The 21,739-nt window shown below is 35.8% G+C and overlaps 1 protein-coding gene across 1 annotated transcript in view; it reads left to right on the top strand.

Moving 5' to 3' along the window:
* The window catches only part of apc (APC regulator of WNT signaling pathway), a 164,264-nt gene that overhangs the window by 134,866 nt on the left and 7,659 nt on the right, over positions 1-21,739 (top strand). Inside the window, 9 exon segments of the mRNA XM_051929593.1 lie at positions 2,973-3,056; positions 7,283-7,387; positions 11,896-11,997; positions 12,426-12,804; positions 17,074-17,169; positions 17,485-17,624; positions 17,718-17,795; positions 21,079-21,195; positions 21,502-21,716. Coding sequence (XP_051785553.1) covers positions 2,973-3,056; positions 7,283-7,387; positions 11,896-11,997; positions 12,426-12,804; positions 17,074-17,169; positions 17,485-17,624; positions 17,718-17,795; positions 21,079-21,195; positions 21,502-21,716 — 1,316 coding nt within the window.

The following is a 21,739-nucleotide window of genomic DNA, read 5'->3' as shown; positions in this document are numbered from 1 at the left end:
TCTGTGCTAGTTTTATGACTCACACTTTGTCCATATGTACCCTGAACCTGATAGATAGCCTGCATGTATTAAAAAGCCTATAACTAACAGTTTTTTACTCTATTGTGAGCCACACTTATAAGTGAGGGACTGGAAAGTTACAAGTATATCTTTATGGGTGACATCTGTTACAAGCATGGTTATAAATAGTACTGCTGAATTAACTGAAAGTACATCCTTTGTACATAGTGAAAGTTATGCACATTTGAACCATTCATTTTCTGAACCTGACGTGTTACCAGGTGCAAAGCAGAATCAATTGCTAGATGACGATGATGGCCCATCCAACATCACACATTAACTGACTTTGGCTCATATAACTGATACATTTATGCATATGTGGGAGGAAAATGGATGTACCCAACAAAAATCAATGTGTAAAAAAAAAAACAGAATGGTCATGTAGACATCGTACAAACAGTGACCAGAAGTCTAAGTTCCCAGAGCACAGCAATAGGATTAGTATACATGATGTAAGTATGCCAAACTGATTTTAGTTAGTTTAAAAAAATATATATATATTAACCCTTGAACTTAATGTAAATACTTGTAACTAGAGTAATTCGGTCTAGGCATGGAGAATGCAGTGGTGAAATCATTTCTGCAGATTACCCGTCTTAATTACTTTTCCTGTTGGACTTTTTGCATACTTGGTACCTGTCGGGACAAGCTTCCTATATTGTAAAGAATTTTTGCACCGGTTTTTATTCATTTTTATATATTGTGATGGACCCCGGCCGGAATGCCCCTTTGCTATATGTTCAGGGGGAGCAGCCATGGACTGTGCAATACCTCCCCCTGGACGCTAGACGGCAGCCCCCCTGGGTTTGAGTGGTGCCTCGGTTTCCCACAGGGCTCCATGGGAATTGGAGTTGGGTGCAGCCCTGCTGGGTCCCACAGGCGCTGCCAGGGGGTGCTGCAGCTGGGACTCCTGTGCCCTTATGAGCAGTGTATTCACCACACCTGGAAGTGCAGCCGGAACTCGGCAGTCAGCCACTTGGAGCACTTCCAGGTGGACTATAAAAGGGGCCAGCATCCACCACTCAATGGCCAGAGTCGGGAGGAGGAGAATGAGGTTGCGCAGGAGGAATGGTGGAGGAAGAAGAGTGTGGTGTGCTTTATTTGGTATACTTGGCAATGTGTTGTGCCTGTGGGTGTCAGGGGGAAGACGTGCCCCACAGGTGAGAAAAAATAAAACGTTTTTGTTTTTATACGTGCCTCGGGTGTGAGTCTGTGTCAGGTCAGGCGCCTATATAGTGCCCTTTTGTTTCTCTCTCTCTCTTTATATATACAGTTAGGTGCATAAATATTTGGACAGAGACAACTTTTTTCTAATTTTGGTTCTGTACTTTACCACAATGAATTTTAAATGAAACGACTCAGATGCAGTTGAAGTGCAGACTTTCAGCTTTAATTCAGTGGGTTGAACAAAACGATTGCATAAAAATGTGAGGCAACTAAAACATGTATATATATATATATATGTATATATATGTGTATATATGTATATATATGTGATTGATATATATATATATATATATATATATATATATATATATATATATATATATATAATTTTTTTTTTATTATTATTATACATATATTATAGTACTGTGCAAAAGTTTTAGGCAGGTGTGAAAAAAATGCTGTAAACAAAGAATGCTTTCAGAAATATAAATGATTGTTTATTGTTATCAATTTATAAAATGCAAAGTGAGCGAACAAAAGAAAAATCTAAAATCAATATTTGGTGTTACTATCTTTTGCCTTCAAACCAGCATCAATTCTTATAGGTACACTTGCACAAAGTCAGGGATTTTGTAGGATTATAGTCGGGTGTATGATCAACCAATTATACCAAACAGGTGCTAATGATCATCAATGTCACACGTAGGTTGAAACACAGTCATTAACTGAAACAGAAACCGCTGTGTAGGAGGCTTAAAACTGGGTGAGGGACAGCCAAACTCTGCTACCAAGGTGAGGTTGTGAAAGACAGTTTCATGTCATGGCAAGATTGAGCACAGCAACAAGACCCAAGGTAGTTATACTGCATCAGCAAGGTCTCTCCCAGACAAAGATTTCAAAGCAGACTGGGGTTTCAAGATGTGCTGTTCAAGCTCTTTTGAAGAAGCACAAAGAAACGGGCAACGTTGAGGATCGTAGATGCAGTGATCGGCCAAGGAAACTTAGTGCAGCAGATGAAAGACACATCAAACTTATTACCCTTTGAAATCGGAAGATGTCCAGCAGTGCCGTCAGCTCAGAACTAGCAGAACCAGTGGGACCCAGGTACACACATCTACTGTCCGGAGAAGTCTGGCCAGAAGTGGTCTTCATGGAAGAGTTGCAGCCAAAAAGCCATACCTCCGACGTGGAAACAAGGACAAGCAACTAAAGTATGCACGAAAACATAGGAACTAACTGGGGTGCAGAAAAATGGCAGCAGGTGCTCTGGACTGATGAGTCAAAATTTGAAATAATTGGCTGTAGCAGAAGGCAGTTTGTTCGTCGAAGGGCTGGAGAGCGGTACAATAATGAGTGTCTGCAGGTAACAGTGACGCATGGTGGAGGTTCCTTGAACGTTTGGGGCTGCCTTTCTGCAAATGGAGTTGGAGATTTGGTCAGGATTAATGGTGTTCTTAATGCTGAGAAATGCAGGCAGATACTTATCCATTATGCAATACCATCAGGCATCAACTGTTCTGTATCATTTAATAGAGGGGTTGGTTCTTAATAAATGACATCAGTCACTGCACTTGTTTAGATACATTGTCGATTTTGTATAGTTTTTTACAGAGGTTTTCTTTCTAGTGTATAAGTTGCTTTTATTTCAGTGCAAAAATATTATTAGTAATTGCAAAAATTAACTTAAGTGAAACAGTTTTTTAAAAATAAAGTTCTACTCATGCCTAAATATTTCTCGATTTTAGGTTAGAGTGGCTAGAATTCAGCAAATTGAAAAAGACATGCTCCGTATTAGGCAACATTTGCAATCACAAACTACAGAAATGGAGGTGAGTGTTATAAAGACCATTTTATTTTCTTTGTACCCATAAAGTAATTAAGTAATTTTTTCCCATATCAGTTGACGTATCCAACACATTTTTGGTGATAATTTGAACAGGGATTTAAGGTTATGGACTTTTAAATCAAGTTAACAAGACCCCTACATGATAACACAGAAGACCTGAATTCATGTCATCATTTTTCCTTCACTTTACAGAATTTTGCACTTTCACACTTAACACTAGAATCCCTGAAGCCTATGAAAAAAGTTGTAATGCCAGGCCACCTTAAATTCCTTCGTACTTCTTCATCAGCATCTTTGTTTTGCAAATGTATCAATCAGCACAAGCAGCAAGCAGCCTGCATCCCCCATTGACGCAGCTGAAGTTTTTTCAGCTCGAGTCTCTTTATCTGGGTGTGAGGCGCCTGGAATTGTATAGGGTAAATAATATGTTGTTATTTGGAATACATGCGTTTCATGTGTATTCCATGTCTACAACGATCTGGGTAAATGTTAGATGACAGGTAATGCGAGGCAAGAAATGCTGAACACATAACAAAAACAGAAACATTTTCCGTGTTATAGTAATAATGATGTGAAGTGTATAATGTATGAAGACTTTAGTCCAAGTATCAAATAAGTATGCGCTTTTATTCAAGACTATAACAGAAAAAGAAAAAAACCTTCAATTTACATGTTTTTGTCAGAGTTAAAAACCAAAGCTCAAATGTCAGTCGACAGAAAGTTAACATGTTTTCTTAGATGGTGCAGAGGTAAGAACTGCTGCATTATAACCAAAAGGTTTTTGGGTTCAAATCCGGGTTCTCCTCGTTTTGTTTTGAGTAGTGAGCCGCTATTATTATTAGTATAATATAATAAAAACATTCATTTGATTTGAGTCTGTAACACCTGGTGTTGCTACCTGTAAAAGATATCGCTGAAGGGATATAAGCAGGCACACACATGCTTGGTATCTTGTTGTCATTTTAATTTTTTGTTATTCAGTTTTACACTTGAATAAAAGCGCAATTGTTTCATTATACCTTTGCGAAAGTGTTTATTTTATATTCCAGTAACTACTTGAATGACATCAGATCTGTCTCTGCCTCTCTCACACATGCACACACACATATATGCATGAAAACATCACTATTTGAAAACGCTATATCATTTGAATGAGTTGTAATTTGAACATGTTTTTTTTCGATGTTGCCATACTCCGCGTTATGATGCATGGCACTGAGAATACAGACAGGTTTCTACTTTTTGGGTGCGTACACAGTCAGTCTGGCACTGCCAGACCAAAACATTAGCGTGGAGAGTTGCTTCCATACTGAAGTGACTTAAAGCCATTTGTGCAGGCAGCCCAATATAAACATTCATTTTGGTGAAACAAAATCAATTTTTTCCATTCATCTTCATTAGCTGAGCTACCCTCTCTTATTTACAAATGAATCCACAAACATTCACAACTTTTCTGCTTGTCCTTCATATTAGATGTTGCTAGATTCTCATTTTAAAGCTCCTAAAAGAGTAGTGGGACTGGTTTCCAAGTAATGATACTGACAGTAAGAAAAGTCTTAGTGTAGCAAATAATTGTAACTTACCAATCATCCACTTTGTAACCAAGATGATTACACCTCCTTTAGTCCTCCTTCTCACCAGTCAAACCCTTTTCCTTTCGATCTTCTTTTGGTTTATTGATCCACCTCCACTTTGGCCTTCCATGTTTTCTTTTCTCATGTACTGCCATTCCCATCACAGTTTTGCCCACATATTGTCTCTCCTCATTGCATATCCATACCACTTCAACCTATTTGAGTTTCGGAACAGCTATCCTTATTTACTGATGTCCTGTATTCCACCATACAAAACACTGTCACAGCTTATAAAAGGGGAGTTTATAAAACTGCTAATGCTCAAGACAAATAGTTCTGTAGCTACAGTATGTAACCCTGACAGCTACGAACATGAGTATTATGTCATTTCTTGGTAGACCTATGCATGTAAAGAATACTAGAGCATAACACTGTTTTCAGAGCTGAAGCTGTTTTGAAAAATCGTGATAGAAAAGGATTGATTTTAATCTCTTAAAAGGGCCAGTTCACACCTAAGTGTTTTTATAGCCTTTTAGCATTGGACAAGAACGATCATAAACTGCATGAGAAATTATTTGCCAGCTGTACGAGGTTTGTGTGTTGATAAATGGGTATTTGAGTGTGCTTAACTGCATATGATTACGTTTTACCACGGAATACCGGAAATGGGTCTGTAATACTTTTCAATTAAGAAAATATGTTTAGTCCTTCATGTAAACATTCATGCCCTTTTTCCGTCCACAGTTTGAGCCTCCAGGTGAACACTGGCCATTGCACCACCAGGTCTCTTTTTTTTTTTTTTTTGTAATTAGCAAAAAATTGGATTAAAACCAAACAGATACTTTAATAATTTTCTGTTGCTGGATTGCATGCAGCACACTCTGTTCTGCTTGGCTGTGCGATTGTACCCTGCATAGGACTGGCATATTATCCACCACAGTTGATTCTTTTCTTACACAAAGTACTACTGCAATAATAACTGTCTCCTGGTGGCCCTGAACTGGGCAGATTAAATGTATATGAATACAATACATATTTAATTGCTTTGAATTTATTACTGCTGACCCCTTCCTCACTTTGACACTCGTGTAATTGTGGAATTTTTTCGGGATGCTGCCTGAGCTCTTCATATAGAGTCCAAAATTGTTCTCTAGACTCCCTTTGCTGCAGGACGGGGTGAACCCAATATGTGAGATAACATTGATTACACCTGCTCTTGTTCACCAGGATTAAAAGTTCTAACGTCATACAATACATTCTGAAGACACAACAAACATCTCACATGACAACACCTTCCAATCTGCAAAATGGAAATGATATTTTTCCTACAAAACACTCTTTTGAAAATGATGTAAAAATCCTTGGAAAGTGCCTGTAAACACCAAGAATCACTTGAAAATATTTGCAAAAAGCCATTAAAACTCTTGAAAAATTATAAATAAATGCTGAAAGTAATAATGCTGTAGTGTGAATGGGCAATTATTCTTTATTTGTGGCTCTACACCAAAGCTACAGAAATAAGAAAACATGAGGAAGATGCAAGAAGGCTACTGGCATGCTACTTTGACAACACTGAAAGGTCAATCATTTGAATAGGGGTTCATCTCAGTGGCCGATGGAAGAATTGATGGACCAATGTACAAAACAAAATTCCCACATCAATCTCTGGTTGGTTAGAAAAATCTTAAGACACACTCATAATTATGTCTTAAATCTGCAGACATCTGTTTGGGAAGCAGGAAATACAACTGTTGCAAGCTTTGTATGAAACTTTAAATGAAACTTTTTTGAAGTGACTGAACTGCTAAAGTTCAGCTGTTAAAGTACAGTATATTTTTCAGTTGAAGCAAAAGATTAAAAGAAACCTTTTGAGGTATTGATTAATACATGTTCTAGTTGCATGTTGTGCTGAGCCCATAGCGCCAAAAAGAGAACCATTTATTTGATTGCATATTTTCTAAATTGAACTGTTGTATTACAAAATGCTTCAGCTTTACAGAATTAATAGTAAGACTGATGCAGCTACATTTTACCATAAAACTTTACAGTTACTACTTCACTGTTCATCTGTAACCTGCAGTACTATTAGAAATGTGAATGAAGAAAGTAAGAATGTATGTCAAATTTTACTTTATACTTAAAACACTTCTTCCTCTTTTGAACCTATCCACTGTAAGCTGACCATTGCTTTAGTGTAGATACTAAAAAAATCTGCCATTATTTATAGAGCATTTCTTTGGCCTGACACATCATTTTCATAGTTGCATGAATAGTGAGTTAATAATATATGCAGTCCATTTATTACAGATATTTCCATAGTCTCCCCACCACCCCCACCCCATTTGAAAAATGATTCCTTCTTTTATAATAGACTTTAGGTAACAAAACTGATAGAGACACACATTATGTGATTTTTTTGACTGTGTTTGTATGTGTGCTTTTAATCCCTTTCATTTGCAGATCAGCTTGAGCTGATGGTTATTTAGGTCAGAGATGGGAGGCAAAAGGAACAGATGCTTTTCAAATTACCACACCAGCTATGTTTACTACTCTTGGACAGAATCTGTTCAGTGTTGTTACCATGCAGAAACACTGCCTGAAAGTTGAAGATGTGTGTGTTTATATTTTTTAACAGAAGACTTCTCAAATCAAGCATGATTCTTCTTGTGATGCTGAAAGACAGAATGATGGAGGCCAAGGAACTACAGAGCCTGTTTTGGGCAACACCGGGTGTGGTCAGGTAGGTTTTTTTTATTTTTGTATGGATGTTTTATTCTTTGTAGCAGTTTAAAATAATGGTGTAGGTCCCTACATGAAACCCTGGTTGCTGAGCAACAAACAGCACTGATCTTATTATGCCATTGTCCTACTTGTTATTTCCATTTACTCTCTAAGCCTAACCAATATTTTCTGTAGATTTTTTTTTTGTTTTTATATATATATATATATATATATATATATATGTATGTATATATATATATATATATATATATATGTGTGTGTATATATATATATATATATAATATTTGCTTTCTGATATTTCTGCACTTTTCATGATGATAAACCAGCTTGTTTCAAGGCAAGGTTAAAATGTGTATTTTATTTGTTTCTGTATTATATGTGTAAGGAGTATCTGTATACAAGATGAGTAAACTGAAAAGATTAAGATAGCACTTTATTATTTTAGGGCATTTGTAACTTCATTTTTTGTCAGATCCTCTTTCAAACAGTAAATGCGTTTAACTTATTTATTTATAAAAATATACTAAAAACACTCAATTTTCCTCAGTTTATGACTAATCATAATTAATAGATAGAAAATTTAAAATATTGATTCACACTCGCATACAATTTCAAATCTTCATTTTACAAAGTTTTGCCTTTAACATGGTAACAAATATGACTCTTGGCTAAGCTGGCAAGAAAATTACAAGATTGCTGGCACTATCTGTATCATGGTTGAGAATGTAATACTGAGCAAATAATTTGTCTGCCTATTTTTTACTTGTTTAATGTCTTTTTGTAAAAATAAATCTGCTGCAAAATGTGATATGTTATGTTTATATATCATATCGGTTTATTTATTTATTTCTGTGTTTTTGTTAGAAGTTGTTTATCCAGCTTCTATTTGTTGTTTGTCCCTTTTTAAGCCTTTCTATTTTGTGCTCACTATATTCACAGATGGTCAAGCCACCTTTTTTTAACGTCTGGCTAGTGCAGTTCATCTCCATCAGACATTTACCTTGTACTCACTATAGAATCAATCAATATAATTCTTATTTATATGTTTCAGTTAAAAGGCAGAACAGCTGATCTTTCAATGGATAGACCAAGGCCAAAATAATAAGAACTAGAAGATACAGTATTGCATTGCATTGCATTCTAAAACATCTTGCAATCCTATGAAACAAAAGACCATATCAGTCAGTTAGAAGGGTATAATGGTTTATTTTGATCAGCTTAACTGATGCTGGTGGGATAGGTTGCAGCCCCTCAAGACTCTAAATTGTGTTAAGTAGATTATGTGAATATGAGAATGTTATGTTGAAGGGTTACAGGGGTAGTGTTTCTACTGTGGATGCAGTATCCTGGGTTGATATCCCATGCCCTGTTGTTGTTTGTGTTGATTTCACACATTCTACCAATATCTGCCTGTAGAGACATCCAGGTTAGGTGAAATGGCTGTTCCAAACTGGCCTGATGTAAGTGTGGGCGTGTGAATGACTGTGCTTTGTGATGGACAAGTGTCCTGCCTTTTGTTCCCTGCTGCAAGGATAGGCTCCAGCAACTATAACTCTGAATTGGATTAGGCAGATTTGAGAATGTCATGTAATTTTTACATTTTTTTCCAGAACAAGTTTTCAAACCATTATTTCAGATCAATTTTTCGTGATTACAGGTGTTTTTACTTTTTATTTGTACAGTTTTAGTAAATAAGCTGGATATCCATCCATTTGAAATTTGCATTGTTCCCTTAGGTTGATGTTATATAACAATTTTTAGCTGTGGGGCGTATCAGGTTAGCTGACTGCAGTCACTGATCTCATTGCTGGGCCATGTCAGTTTAACTCTTTCAGGGCAGATGTCGACTTTTGTCCAAATTACAGGGGTAGAGGATGGTAATCAGTCATAAACTGTGACAAATCTCGCCATTACGTCTTAGTACAACTCTCTTTGCCAGAAGGAAAGTTAGCTTTGTTGATTTGACCTCGATTCCCTGTGTGTGAATGAGTAGCAAAGAGCAAACAACCTCTAAAATGGCATTGGCATCTGGCGAGAGTCCACAGAGAATGCATAAAATTCAATGTTCCTGGCTGACATTTTGCGTATTATCACTGAATTGGATTCTGACTTGTAAGACTTGATTTTGATGCAACATAAGTGAGGTACCAGCATCATCTGATCGGTCTCCAGCTGATAGTGGAGCTCAACACGTTTGTGTAGCTACTGTACCTATGACAACGCTCGCCTGGGAGGACCGCCACTTACAATGACAAGAGGCACACACCAGATTGTGTTGCACTGCGGCTGCCACCGACTATGCGAAGAGAGCCAGGCAGCCGGCCTGCTGCGTATTCCTGCTGGCCATCGAGCCAACCCCACACAGCTGCTGCTGCCAGAGACGCCGAACAGGAGTCGACAGCAGCCACAGCAACAGATGTTTTATGTTGATTTCTGTGTGAAGCCATTGCTTTGTGTGCTTTTCAGAAAACTGAGGTTTTTGGAAAAAATAGCCAGAAATTTGTAGGCTGAATATGTCACACTTAAGGATCGTGTGCCAACTCTTCAGTCCAGTCATGCTTGCCCTTTTTTCTGTTGGCCAATAGCATGTTTCATGACAGAGATGGTTCTGCATGAAAGGTTAACAGCTGCAGTAAGCTCAGCAGCAGTCACAGCCATTTATTTCTTTTTTCCATTCTGGTATGGTTATCTTAAATAAGAGACACCAGACAGAACAACTTCTCTTCTGTTTATCCAAAGCCCACATGCTGCGTGATGGGGCTGGCGTTATAAGACGGGTTAATAGCTGCAGTTGTCTGCAGCCATAGTCTCTGCCCATTTTTTCTTTTTTCCATTCTGTGTTAGCACATAAATCATGAGACATCATTAACCTCCTTAGCGCTAGACCTGAGCGTCACTCAGACTGTTAAAACACTGCTAAAAACGTTAGTCTAGAGCATCACTCGGGTAACTGAGTAGACATGTCTCAGGTAAGCATTAGGCTCAAGGATAACTCGGCTGTAAAAGTGCCAACAGCGTTAGTTCCGAGTATTGCTCATAAAACGACATAGGCATATCTAGTGTATGTGACAGGGCCGAGTGTTACCCAGGCAACAGCCTGGAAGTGCCTGGATTGTAGGTATGTATGTATGTATGTATGTATACCCAGAAATATTTGCTTGCAGTCTTATTTTAATTCACTGCTATGAATATATCCAATTAACTCTTTGTAACTGTACATCAGGAAAAAGTAATGAAGAATCATTACTAAATAATACATTTTAAAAAGTTAAATAATTTGCATGTAAAGGTAGTTTAAAAAGTACAACTCCCTAGATAATCTACTCAACTACAGAAACAAGAGTAAATGTAATTTGTTACTTTACAACATTGCCTTCAGCGAATGTTAGTACATTTGTTCAGACTACTTCAGCTGTACAGCCTCTTTTATTCAAATATGTTTTGCTGGATAAATGCATTTTTTTCATTTCACATAAGAAGGCAGGAAATAACTCAGAATGAAACATTAACTCAAATGCATACAATACAGTACTTTTTTGGATACAGCATGAGCTTACTTTCTGTTATCTATTCTTTTTCTCTTGTCAGCTCAATATGAAGTGTTTGGATTCCCTCTGACACTAATGCTCACATCAATAAACCACATACATCAAAAAAATAAAACCGGTTGTCTGCTCTTGTATTACAAAGACTACCCATTTGTCAATGAAATTTTGGATAGGTGAAAACATTGTCTATTTTATGTCATCTGGCTTATACACTGTTGGTGAGGTGCTTCATTATATTGCTGAACCTTAGAGATTTTTTTTCTTGATGGTTTTATACTTCATAAAATTTAAATTTGAGAAACTTTGTGGAAAGTTGTTAGAGACTTAGAGGAGAGTTCTTGATGTACAGCATTTGATAATACAGTTCTCCTACATAGTTTTTTTTTTTTTTTTTTTTTTTTTTTTTTTTTTTTTTTTTGGGTTTTTTTAAGCATACACTGTGCATTTCAAATAGTAAGGAGCTGATTTTCTGTGTAAGGTGCATGTCTGAATTCTTCATGGCCACCCTGGAAGGGTCAAGTGTGCCTTTTAACAAAGGTGTTACTATCTCAATCTTAGCTTATGATTGGAAAAAGAACAAGTTTGGCGAACTTTTTTGGTCGTAACCCGATTTCTACGTGGTCCGAGACATTCATGACCCGAGGTTCCACTGTATATTGAATTTTCTATAACTTTACTATTAGCAATGTTGTTTTTGCCTGCTCAACTCAAAATTTGCTTATTTTTGTAGCACTTGCAGCACAGCCTGAATTTTTTTGAAATAGACTATGACTTGTTCATAATGTGGAATTTTAGCCCCTGGGCATTTCTGCTTAACTGTATTTCGGAATGACAACGTACTTCTACTAATACCGTTTCAGTTTGTGTAAATAGTAGAACAGAATAAAGCAGACTTGAAATGCTGTTCAAGGTGTCTTCACAATCTAGCTGGTGATCATTGTATTGTGTTTCTTGGTAGGGTTCGGGTTGTCGACTGGACCATGAGACAGCTAGTGATATGAGCAGTAGCAGCAGTAGTTATCCTGTTCCACGAAGATTAACAAGTCATCTTGGTACCAAGGTAAAGATTTAAAGCAACTGGGTGCTACACTACATTTTACTAATGAAGCTGTTATTACAATTCAATGACTGTTTTTTGTTTCCTAATATACGTTTATTGTGTCATCTATTTTGACTGTAATACATTTGTTACATATTTAACATTTTGTGTTTTACAGTAATATGCCATCTGTCTGATTAAACAAACTTAAAGATAAGGCTAAATATTGTGATAAATGTTTTTCACGGAGTTAATAAAATACAATTCACACAGTACAGACTCTTAAGTTTGTTGGTTCTTACTGTAATACTCTTCACACCATAATCTTTTTTTTTTTATCCTTTATTATTTTAATACAGTGTATTTTTTATGTATTTCTGTTTTGGATTTTACAGGCTTAATAAAATATAAGACACCTTAAGCAAGGTTTATTTTTATTTTTGTCACAGGTTGAAATGGTGTATTCTCTGCTATCAATGCTTGGCACCCATGATAAGGACGATATGTCACGTACTTTGTTGGCAATGTCAAGTTCCCAGGATAGTTGTATAGCAATGAGACAATCTGGCTGTCTTCCTCTTCTAATTCAGCTTCTCCATGGAAATGATAAAGACTCGGTCCTGCTAGGGAATTCACGGGGTAGCAAAGAAGCTCGTGCAAGAGCAAGTGCAGCACTTCACAATATAATCCATTCACAGCCAGATGATAAAAGAGGACGGCGTGAAATAAGAGTTCTTCACCTATTAGAGCAAATCCGTGCCTACTGTGAAACCTGCTGGGAATGGCAAGAAGCACACGAGAGAGGGGTAGATCAGGACAAGAATCCAAGTAAGTACAACAAATACTGATAACATATACAGTGCTGGTATCTAAAGTATAAAATTTTCTTAAAAACGGTAATTTACAATATAGCTGAGTCACAGTTAAATGTTGGGGGAAAAATGATGCATAAATAAAGATTTTATGTTAATACTAAAACACAATACAAGAATTAGTTGAGCAGTTAGATAGGAGTCCACAATCTTGAGTAACATAAGTTCCTAATTCTGCTGGAGATTCAAAACATAAATAAATGCCTCTGACTGTCACATTGCCTTGTAAAAATGTTCAGACCAATTCTCTATTTTTACTTAACAGCAAATCCTATAGTGAAAGTTTGTTCTCATAATAATGTTTAATTGTGACAAGTGTTTTATGTAATTAATAAAATCTCATGAAGAAAGTAAAACAGTTTGCACTTTAGTATTTTGCTGGATTTAAACTGGAATAATCTAACTAGATATGGAAGCCTCTTGTACAAAAGGTTAAATATTATGATCAATACAAAAAATTAAGACTTATTGCATGGTAATAATTGGAGTCATCCATGTAACACACACAGATAGTGTAAAGTCTAAAGCCGATTCTGAATATGATTGTTGACTTTATTTTCTGTTATAAAAATTAGAGATCAGAATCGGGCCTAAAGATAAGTATACTTCTATATGACAATGTGGAAACACATTTACACCTTACTTTGAAAGATGCCCTTTGCATTACTCCGCTCCCCAAATAAACTCACTGAAGTACAGAGAGGCATGCTCATTTTTCCCTTCTCAAACACAGTCCTTTTTTGACACAATGCATCATTTTAATAAAAAAGGTAGTGTTTTCTGAAAGTAAGCTTCACTTTCAGTGTATAATTTTGTTCAATGAGAAGTAGCTACCAGGGTGTTTATTATGTTTATATTAGTTTTATATTATCCAGTAATAGGCAAAATGCAAGGGAATAGTGCAGGAGTTATTTCCTTATAGACACAGTTAAGAGGCCCAGGAACAATTTTATTGTTATTAGGTGAGCCATTTTACTTTAGCTGATGTGTGCATTACTTTCAGATCATTCTCTCATTAGTTACTCAGGCCTGCCAGTGCAGAAAACACTAATGTGGATTCAGCTGTGTAGAGGTTTATATAGCAGTATTAACTATCTTTTTATAAAATTGTTTATAGCTGAATAACATTAAGCTTGTATGAGAAAAAAAGTGCAAGTTTTAAAAAGCAATTATGGATTTTCCTTGAGTTTTTTTTTTTCTTTTTTAACATCTGTGGACAATATCTTTAGATAAAGGTGATGTTATTGAGGAAAAAAGAATAATTAACAGATACACAATTTCTGTCAATGGAAAAAGTAAGTACATTCTTGGCTCTAATAGCTGGAATTGGCCCATTTGGCAGAAACAGCCTCAAATATGAATTTTCTGTAACTGTCTATCAGTCTTTGATTTTGACTTGGAGAAAGGTTTTCCCCCCCTTCTCCATGCAGATTTCCTTCAGCTGTGCAATGTTTTTGAAGGGTGTCTTGCATGCATAGTCTGTTTCAGATCTGGCCCACAGCATCTCAATTGGATTCAGGTCTGGGCTTTGACTTGGTCATTAAAGAACTTTGCATTTGTTTCTGATTTACTTGTATGTTTAGTCATTTTCATGTTGCAAGGTCCATTTTCAGTCTTCTGATACATTATCCTCAAGAACCTTTTTTACATTGATGAATTCACAGGGGAATCTAGAATGGTGAGTTGCCCACGTACAGATGCAGTAAAGCAACCCCCAAACCATAACATTTCCACCACCATGCTTTACAGTTGATATCAGGTTCATTTAGTCAAATGTTTTCTTTGTATTTTGACAAACATATTCTTTGGTACTGTGACCAAATAACTATCTTTTCCTCATCTGTCCAGAGCACATTGATTCAGAAGTCCTGGGGCCTCATGTATAAACAGTGCGTACGCACAGAAATGTTGCGTACGAACGTTTCCACGCTCAAATCGCGATGTATAAAACCTAAACTTGGCGTAAAGCCACGCACTTTTCCACAGTACCTCATGCCCTGGCGTACGCAATTTCTCCGCTCGGTTTTGCAGACTGGCGGCACCCAGCGTCAAAGCAGTGCTACTGTTCCTGTGTGGTCACCCTTTCTTTCTTAGATTCACATTCCTGACGCGGCTTTATAAATACACTGAAACTAACTGCATATTGTTTATTAGTGTAATGCATCCGATTGTAATTAACCTGCAGCAATATAATGGTCCAGGGAATAGCCATAGTATTCCAAATACCATAACTGCTTTAGCGTTGTTACTCTCAATGCATCTTCTTCTTCTTTCAGCTGCTCCCGTTAAGGGTTGCCACAACAGATCATCTTTTACCATATTAATCTCACTGCACCACTCGGATTATTTATATCACTGTATCTGAGTGGGGAGTCACAGCAGCAGCTGATCGGAAAAAGAATTATCAGTATACAGTATGAAGCAACGCTGACTCAGCCATGGCAAAACGTTTCAGAGATTTCCCTGTACGGACTTCGCGGTTTAGAAAAAGTTTCATCCCAAGAACTATAAACGCACTAAATCAGTCCATCAAGTGCTCCTTGTAGAATTGTTTGGACTTATAAGTACAATCACCTCATTGTAAACTTGGGATACAGTTACAATATTGCACAACCTGCGCCACTTTATAAAGCGCGTATTTACATATGATGACGATATTTTTAAGATGAAATGCAGCAAAATATGTTGATTATATTATACAGATAAAACTTTAACTTCATTTAAATAATCTGTATTGTTAATAATTAAACATGTGAGGACACGGTGCTGCAGCGCTAGCTAGTTCAGGGATTGTTCCTGCATTGCGTTGTATTCTTGCTGGTGCTGACGCGACACTGGAAGGATAGACGGATTGAAATATCTTCGTAGTACATGTTCAATTATTCTGTGTTCCTTAAAAGTTTTGAAGAATTGGCATTCTAAGCTTACAGATGGCTTCACGTCTATTACAGAGCTGATTGTGTGGCGATTGGGTATTTGGAGAAAGAAAAGTAAGGACAGGAATTGGAGGTTAGTACGTTTTGAAAGAGACAGTACTGCTGCAATAAATTTCTTCATCGAAGGTCGCGCATGATGCAACAATGCCTCTTGCATGAGAGATGAACAAGCACTGCGCCACCGTGTTCCCATGTTTAATAACATGCTTTAACTCCTATCATCATGAAAAAGATATCACGTATACATCTCAGTATTTTAATTATTCAGAGAGCTGTAATATCACGAATGTAATGGATTCTGTGTCCTGTCGGAGAAAAAGAAAGCCCGTTTAAGAAGCAGGTAGTGATTCACACACAGAGCAACATCAACAGTGGCAAGAGATACCTGTAGGTCCCATGACTTAATTCAGGGGTTCTTAGAGAATTCTTTCTGCATCTTGCATTCTGTTCTTGTGCTGAACTTAACTGGTGCAGCCAGGCCTGTTTAAGTTGTCACTTGTTTAAAGTCATCTGCATTTGTAGTGAAATGATTGATTTTCTTTTGCACAGTGGTCTTTTTAAATCTCTTCCCAGACTCATAGGTATGTATAACCTTCTTTCTTAAAGCCTCATTGATGTGTTTCAATAAAACAAACTTCATCAACAAAGTGAAAAACAAACTAAATGCCTGAGGTCTAAATAAGGCAGGTTCCTCCAAGATCCTCTCTAAAGATGTTGTGGTCATGTGCACCAAATTCTAATTTTAGATATTTGAGGTAGTAATAATTGTGTACTTACTTTTTCCACGTTTTATGAGTATTTAAAATATATAAAAAATGTAAATGTGCCATGATGTCTATTATATCATCCTATTTATATAAATTGTTAAATTAAAGATTAATTCTTTATATGTTCACATACAGTATGTCAACAAAGAAAAATATAGGGCTTACTTACTTTTTTACATGACTGTATTTTTTAAAGACTGATGAAAAAAAAATTTAAAAAGACAGATATTCATAGTGCCCTAAAGAATTTCTAGAATTCAAATGTTTTCTTTCTATAGAAAAAGAGAACACAAGTTTGTGTACTTGATTTACATAGTCTGTCCACAGTTTTGTTATAGCTTACAGAATCTTTAGCCATTAGGTTGTTCACTAGACAAACACATGAAATGTAAAGTAAAAGGTAAACAAGATCAGGTGAATATTCTTTTCATTTTCTTTTTGTCATTAGCTAGATAGGCCGATATCCAGTAAAAGTAATATCTTCCTTTTGAAAAAGTTGACTTGGTTTTCATGTTTTACTAGTGCCATCTCCTGTGGAACATCAGATTTGCCCTGCAGTCTGTGTGCTTATGAAACTATCATTTGATGAAGAGCATCGGCATGCAATGAATGAACTTGGTAAGTATTCATATTACTGACAATTTAAAAAAAAATGAATAAATGTAAATTCTTGCATATTCTAAACAAGACAGTACTTTAGTATTAGAATTGCAACAGGGAAAAGTTCCATAATTTTATGACTAAAGGCATTCTGCAGTGAACTATTTTTATACTAACAGGTTCAAAAATTAATTTTGTGTATTGCTAGTTTGTGGTAACTAGACTTGTTTGGGCATGGAGTTTAAATGCAAAATATAATGGATTTCTGCTAACATTTTACAAAATTTAATTTTTCCTTGTAACCAAAGTGCATTTTCTTAAATCAAATTTTAGGTGGACTGCAAGCTATAGGTGAGCTACTGCAAGTAGATTGTGAAATGTATGGATTAACTAATGACCACTACAGTGTTACTTTACGGCGTTATGCTGGAATGGCTCTCACAAATTTAACCTTTGGAGATGTTGCAAATAAGGTATTGTTTTTGTTATTATGTATTTATTTGAAGATTTTAAATATTTATTGCTGAAGTGACATTTGTTTGACTTTGTTTGCTGATATTCAATAGGCTACTTTATGTTCCATGAAAGGATGTATGAGAGCAATGGTGGCTCAGCTTAAATCAGAGAGTGAGGATTTACAGCAGGTAAGAAGCCAGCTTTTAAATGTAAAATAAGCATCTTTTACATTCATTAGTATTTATAATTTTGTTTCAGAAGATAGGCACCTTGACATTAATATTTAAAACATAGAACTTTTTTTTTTCCCTCCCAAAGCAAAATTAAAAACCCTTTTGATCTTTAACTTCACAAACAGACTCGCTTTGGTGTACCAGAATTAAGGTTTTCATTCTGGAATATGTTTTTGGTAAAAAGCCACCTGAAAATTTTTTTTTTTCTTCTTCTAAGAAATGAAACTCAAAATATTGTTCAGGGATAACTAAAGAGTATTCCATTTTAGAAATCTGTCTGCAATACTTCAGATATGTATATTTCTAGTAGGGATGAGTTAGTTTGAGGGATTGACACTTTGGCTGTGATTTCTGCTTCACCTTCATGTAAGTCAGTCATGCTGGCCACGTGTTCATTATGAGCAAAAACAACAAGCTGCAGGACACAGGAATAGCAGCTGTTTAAATAGTGAAGTTATCCAAGTGTGTGTTCATTTTGTTTGCAAATAAAATAGTGATGATTTTTTACTTGTTCAAGAGAAGTATAAATGTTAGCATGCTTGAATTGACTGTTTTAAAGACTGGCAAGTTTGCCTGCTAGTTAGCTGATAATCCTGACTAGAAAGAGTTGGTTTGCTTTTATTTATTACTAGCAAAGGCACATGGAACCATATGGATTAAAATCAAGCGCAAGTACAGTCACTAAATAAAGTTCCCCAAAAGAAAAATATTTAGAAAAAATATAGCTGATGGTTTTCACTGTACAAGTGGGGAATCTGTGCAAACTTTGGCAGGGATAGGTTCAACAGTGTGGATTTGCATAATAGACAAACACCAAGTTCAGCTTTATACAGTATATTAGAATCTTACTGCTTCTCTCCTTTAAAAAATAGACAGGAACTTTGTTTTGAAAAAGAAATACTTTAATGGTAACCTGAAATTTTACAAATGTTCTTCATATTCTACTTTGCATACAGCTCACAGACTTCTGACAGAGATCAAATATAATAGCTAAAATTGTGTTCTGTACAGTGTACAGTATTATCTCTGCTTTAAGAAAGCTGATCATTCTGCTGCGATTAGCTGTCATTATTGCTTGCCCAATACCAACATTCAGAACACTAAAGATCTTCAGATGCTTGAATTCCCACTGCGCATTTTTTAATGAACACTTTTGTTTCACCAACTGTCCGGAATTCTCTCCTTCAGTCTCTTTGTAAATTCAGTAAATTCTGATGCTAATTTTACTGTTCTATCAAATAGCATTCCTGGTATTTTCATATATTTCAGGTTTACATATATGGGCTTTTCAAAATTTGCTTACTTGTGGTTTTATTGTGTAATTTCATCCTTACTGTTGCTTTGCACTGTACACTTCTTTTTTTTTTTTTTCCCCAAATAATTATGTGGTGGTGTGCTCTTTGAAAATTAATATAAAGTTTAATGTCTTCCCGAAAAAGATAGCCCTGAAGATTAATGGTGACATTTAATGTGCATCTCTTGCCACTCATTTCAAGATGCAAAATATCTTTTTGTGCGCAACTTAATATAATAGTTAATACTTTCATTTGTTTAGTCTATGCTTGAGATTCTGAATCCATTAGTTACAATAGCCATTAAACAGATTTGTAAAACAGTCACAAGAAAAGTAATACATTACTTCAGATGCCCTTTTACATATCTGTTGTCTTCTTTGCAGCCAGTGACTAATGGGGTAGTGAGATTATCCCAGCCCCATGCAATTTGTAATTGTGTGAAACATATTTATAAACTGCCAGCTATGTCTGTCATCTATTTTGTGTGTTGACCTCATTTTTACTTTCATACTTAACACTGAAACAGGGTGCCAATATATCTCAGAGCATATTCATTCACAGCAGCCTATTTCATAATTAATATAACACATACATCTTGGGTGTGGAAGGAAAAACGGAGCCTTAAGGAAAGCCCATGTAGGACAACATGCAGACACTACAGTATAAGACTGTTTTCAGGCTAGGATTCAAATTCATGAGTTTTGACTTTGATGCAACACCATTGTGTCAATGAGTGCAGAAAATTTTCAGTTTTATATAAAATTAAGTAAAAATTGTTTGTTACTACTTCATATATAAAAGGCAGGGTGGATTTTACTAAATTTAGCCCAGTATTTGTATGTATACATGTGCTTTGAATACTGGTTACCGATTTGTTTGTACACATAAGTTATTGATGAGAGCAGCAGATGGCACCTTGGGAAAAAGAGGTAAAGTGGTTCTTCCCACTTAACATTTTAATGTTGTTTTTACAGTTTTCAAATGTATTTGCGACTTTGCAATAAAACCTAGCAGCTAGCATTGTGTGAACACCCCATAGAGGCACCAGCGAGTAGTTGTGTCTTCCCTGGTCAGTATAATGTCCCATAACAAGTCGGCTCACATCATTGTGTTTCTTCAGCATAAAATTGCCCTGGAAATTGGAGTGATAAACGTCCAATCACTCAATTAAGCCACTAGGATACCGTCTAATTACAGTACATATGATTTAAATTTTGGTGACAAAATTTTTAATGGAATGCTTCAGTTGAAGATCATTATTCATTCCCTGAAATTTTGTAGTTTCTTTGAGTTATGCATTTCAGTTTAAACACTGACAGTTTGCTGTCATTACTTGCTTTGCCATGACCATTACTTAGATGCAGGGCAAGATTTTGAAAACCGCAGATATTGAGTTATGCTTAATTTTTCTCCCAAAGCCTGATTTTCAGAGCATTTTTGTGTATGAACAGTCACCAGAAAGGTTTTATTTGTGCCCCTAAAATAACTTAAAATGTGATTTACAGAATAAAGTGCAGTGATATGTGTTATGTGAAATGTGTATTTGAACATTTAAATGGTACATCAGTGTCTGAGGGAAAAGCTAAGAGAATGACCTATATTAGGATTTTTTCTTCATGGTCTATGCTTTTATAGTCTTAAGTGGCGGCCACTATCATCTTTCTTTAAAGATTATTTTTAATTACATTTTAAGTGTTATTTACAAAAGCCTGTATGTAATCTTTGAAATGAATAGCCATTTAAGGTAGTATTTATTATAACCTCTCTATCCATCCATAAGTAGTCAGAGAAGATGATGGTGTTTGTGTAGTATCATATTGCGCATCTCTGTATTTAGATTATCTTTCTGATTTAGATTATGCTTTACAATAATTCTAAAGTAATTATGCAGTTTCATTTGTGTTTATTATTATTATTATTATTATTGTCACATTTAATTTCAGGTAATTGCAAGTGTTTTAAGGAATTTATCCTGGCGTGCTGATGTTAACAGTAAAAAGACTCTTCGAGAAGTAGGAAGTGTTAAAGCCCTCATGGAATGTGCCCTGGAAGTCAAAAAAGTAAGAATAGTAATTGGAGTGAGAATTCTAAGTTTGACTTTGACTTAATATTTTAATAAAAATCTAGGTGGTGTTGGAATTTAAACATTAATAAAGCAAATACAGTATATTACTTGTTGTTTGTCAAATAACTGGAAGCAGCAGTGAAATCTTTATTTGTATATTTTAAAGTAAGTCATTGCAATGTACATTGTCATCAAATGAGTTTATAAATTTTGCCTATATTTTAAAGTAATTTACTAATATTTTAAGAAATTCTGAAATATATATATAGTAAATTCTGGATTTAATTTCTGTTTATTTAAGGAATCAACCCTAAAGAGTGTTCTTAGTGCTTTATGGAATCTTTCTGCACACTGCACTGAAAATAAAGCTGACATCTGCTCAGTTGATGGTGCATTGGCCTTTCTGGTTGGCAGTTTAACCTACAGAAGTCAGACCAACACTTTAGCAATAATTGAAAGTGGCGGTGGCATCCTAAGGAATGTGTCCAGTCTGATTGCCACAAATGAAGATCATAGGTATGTTTTCCTACTCAGTAATG

Source organism: Erpetoichthys calabaricus, chromosome 7, assembly GCF_900747795.2.
Source record: "Erpetoichthys calabaricus chromosome 7, fErpCal1.3, whole genome shotgun sequence".
NCBI lineage: Eukaryota > Metazoa > Chordata > Cladistia > Polypteriformes > Polypteridae > Erpetoichthys > Erpetoichthys calabaricus.
Note: the sequence above shows the minus strand (reverse complement) of the source record. Positions and strands in the feature narration are given on the sequence as shown.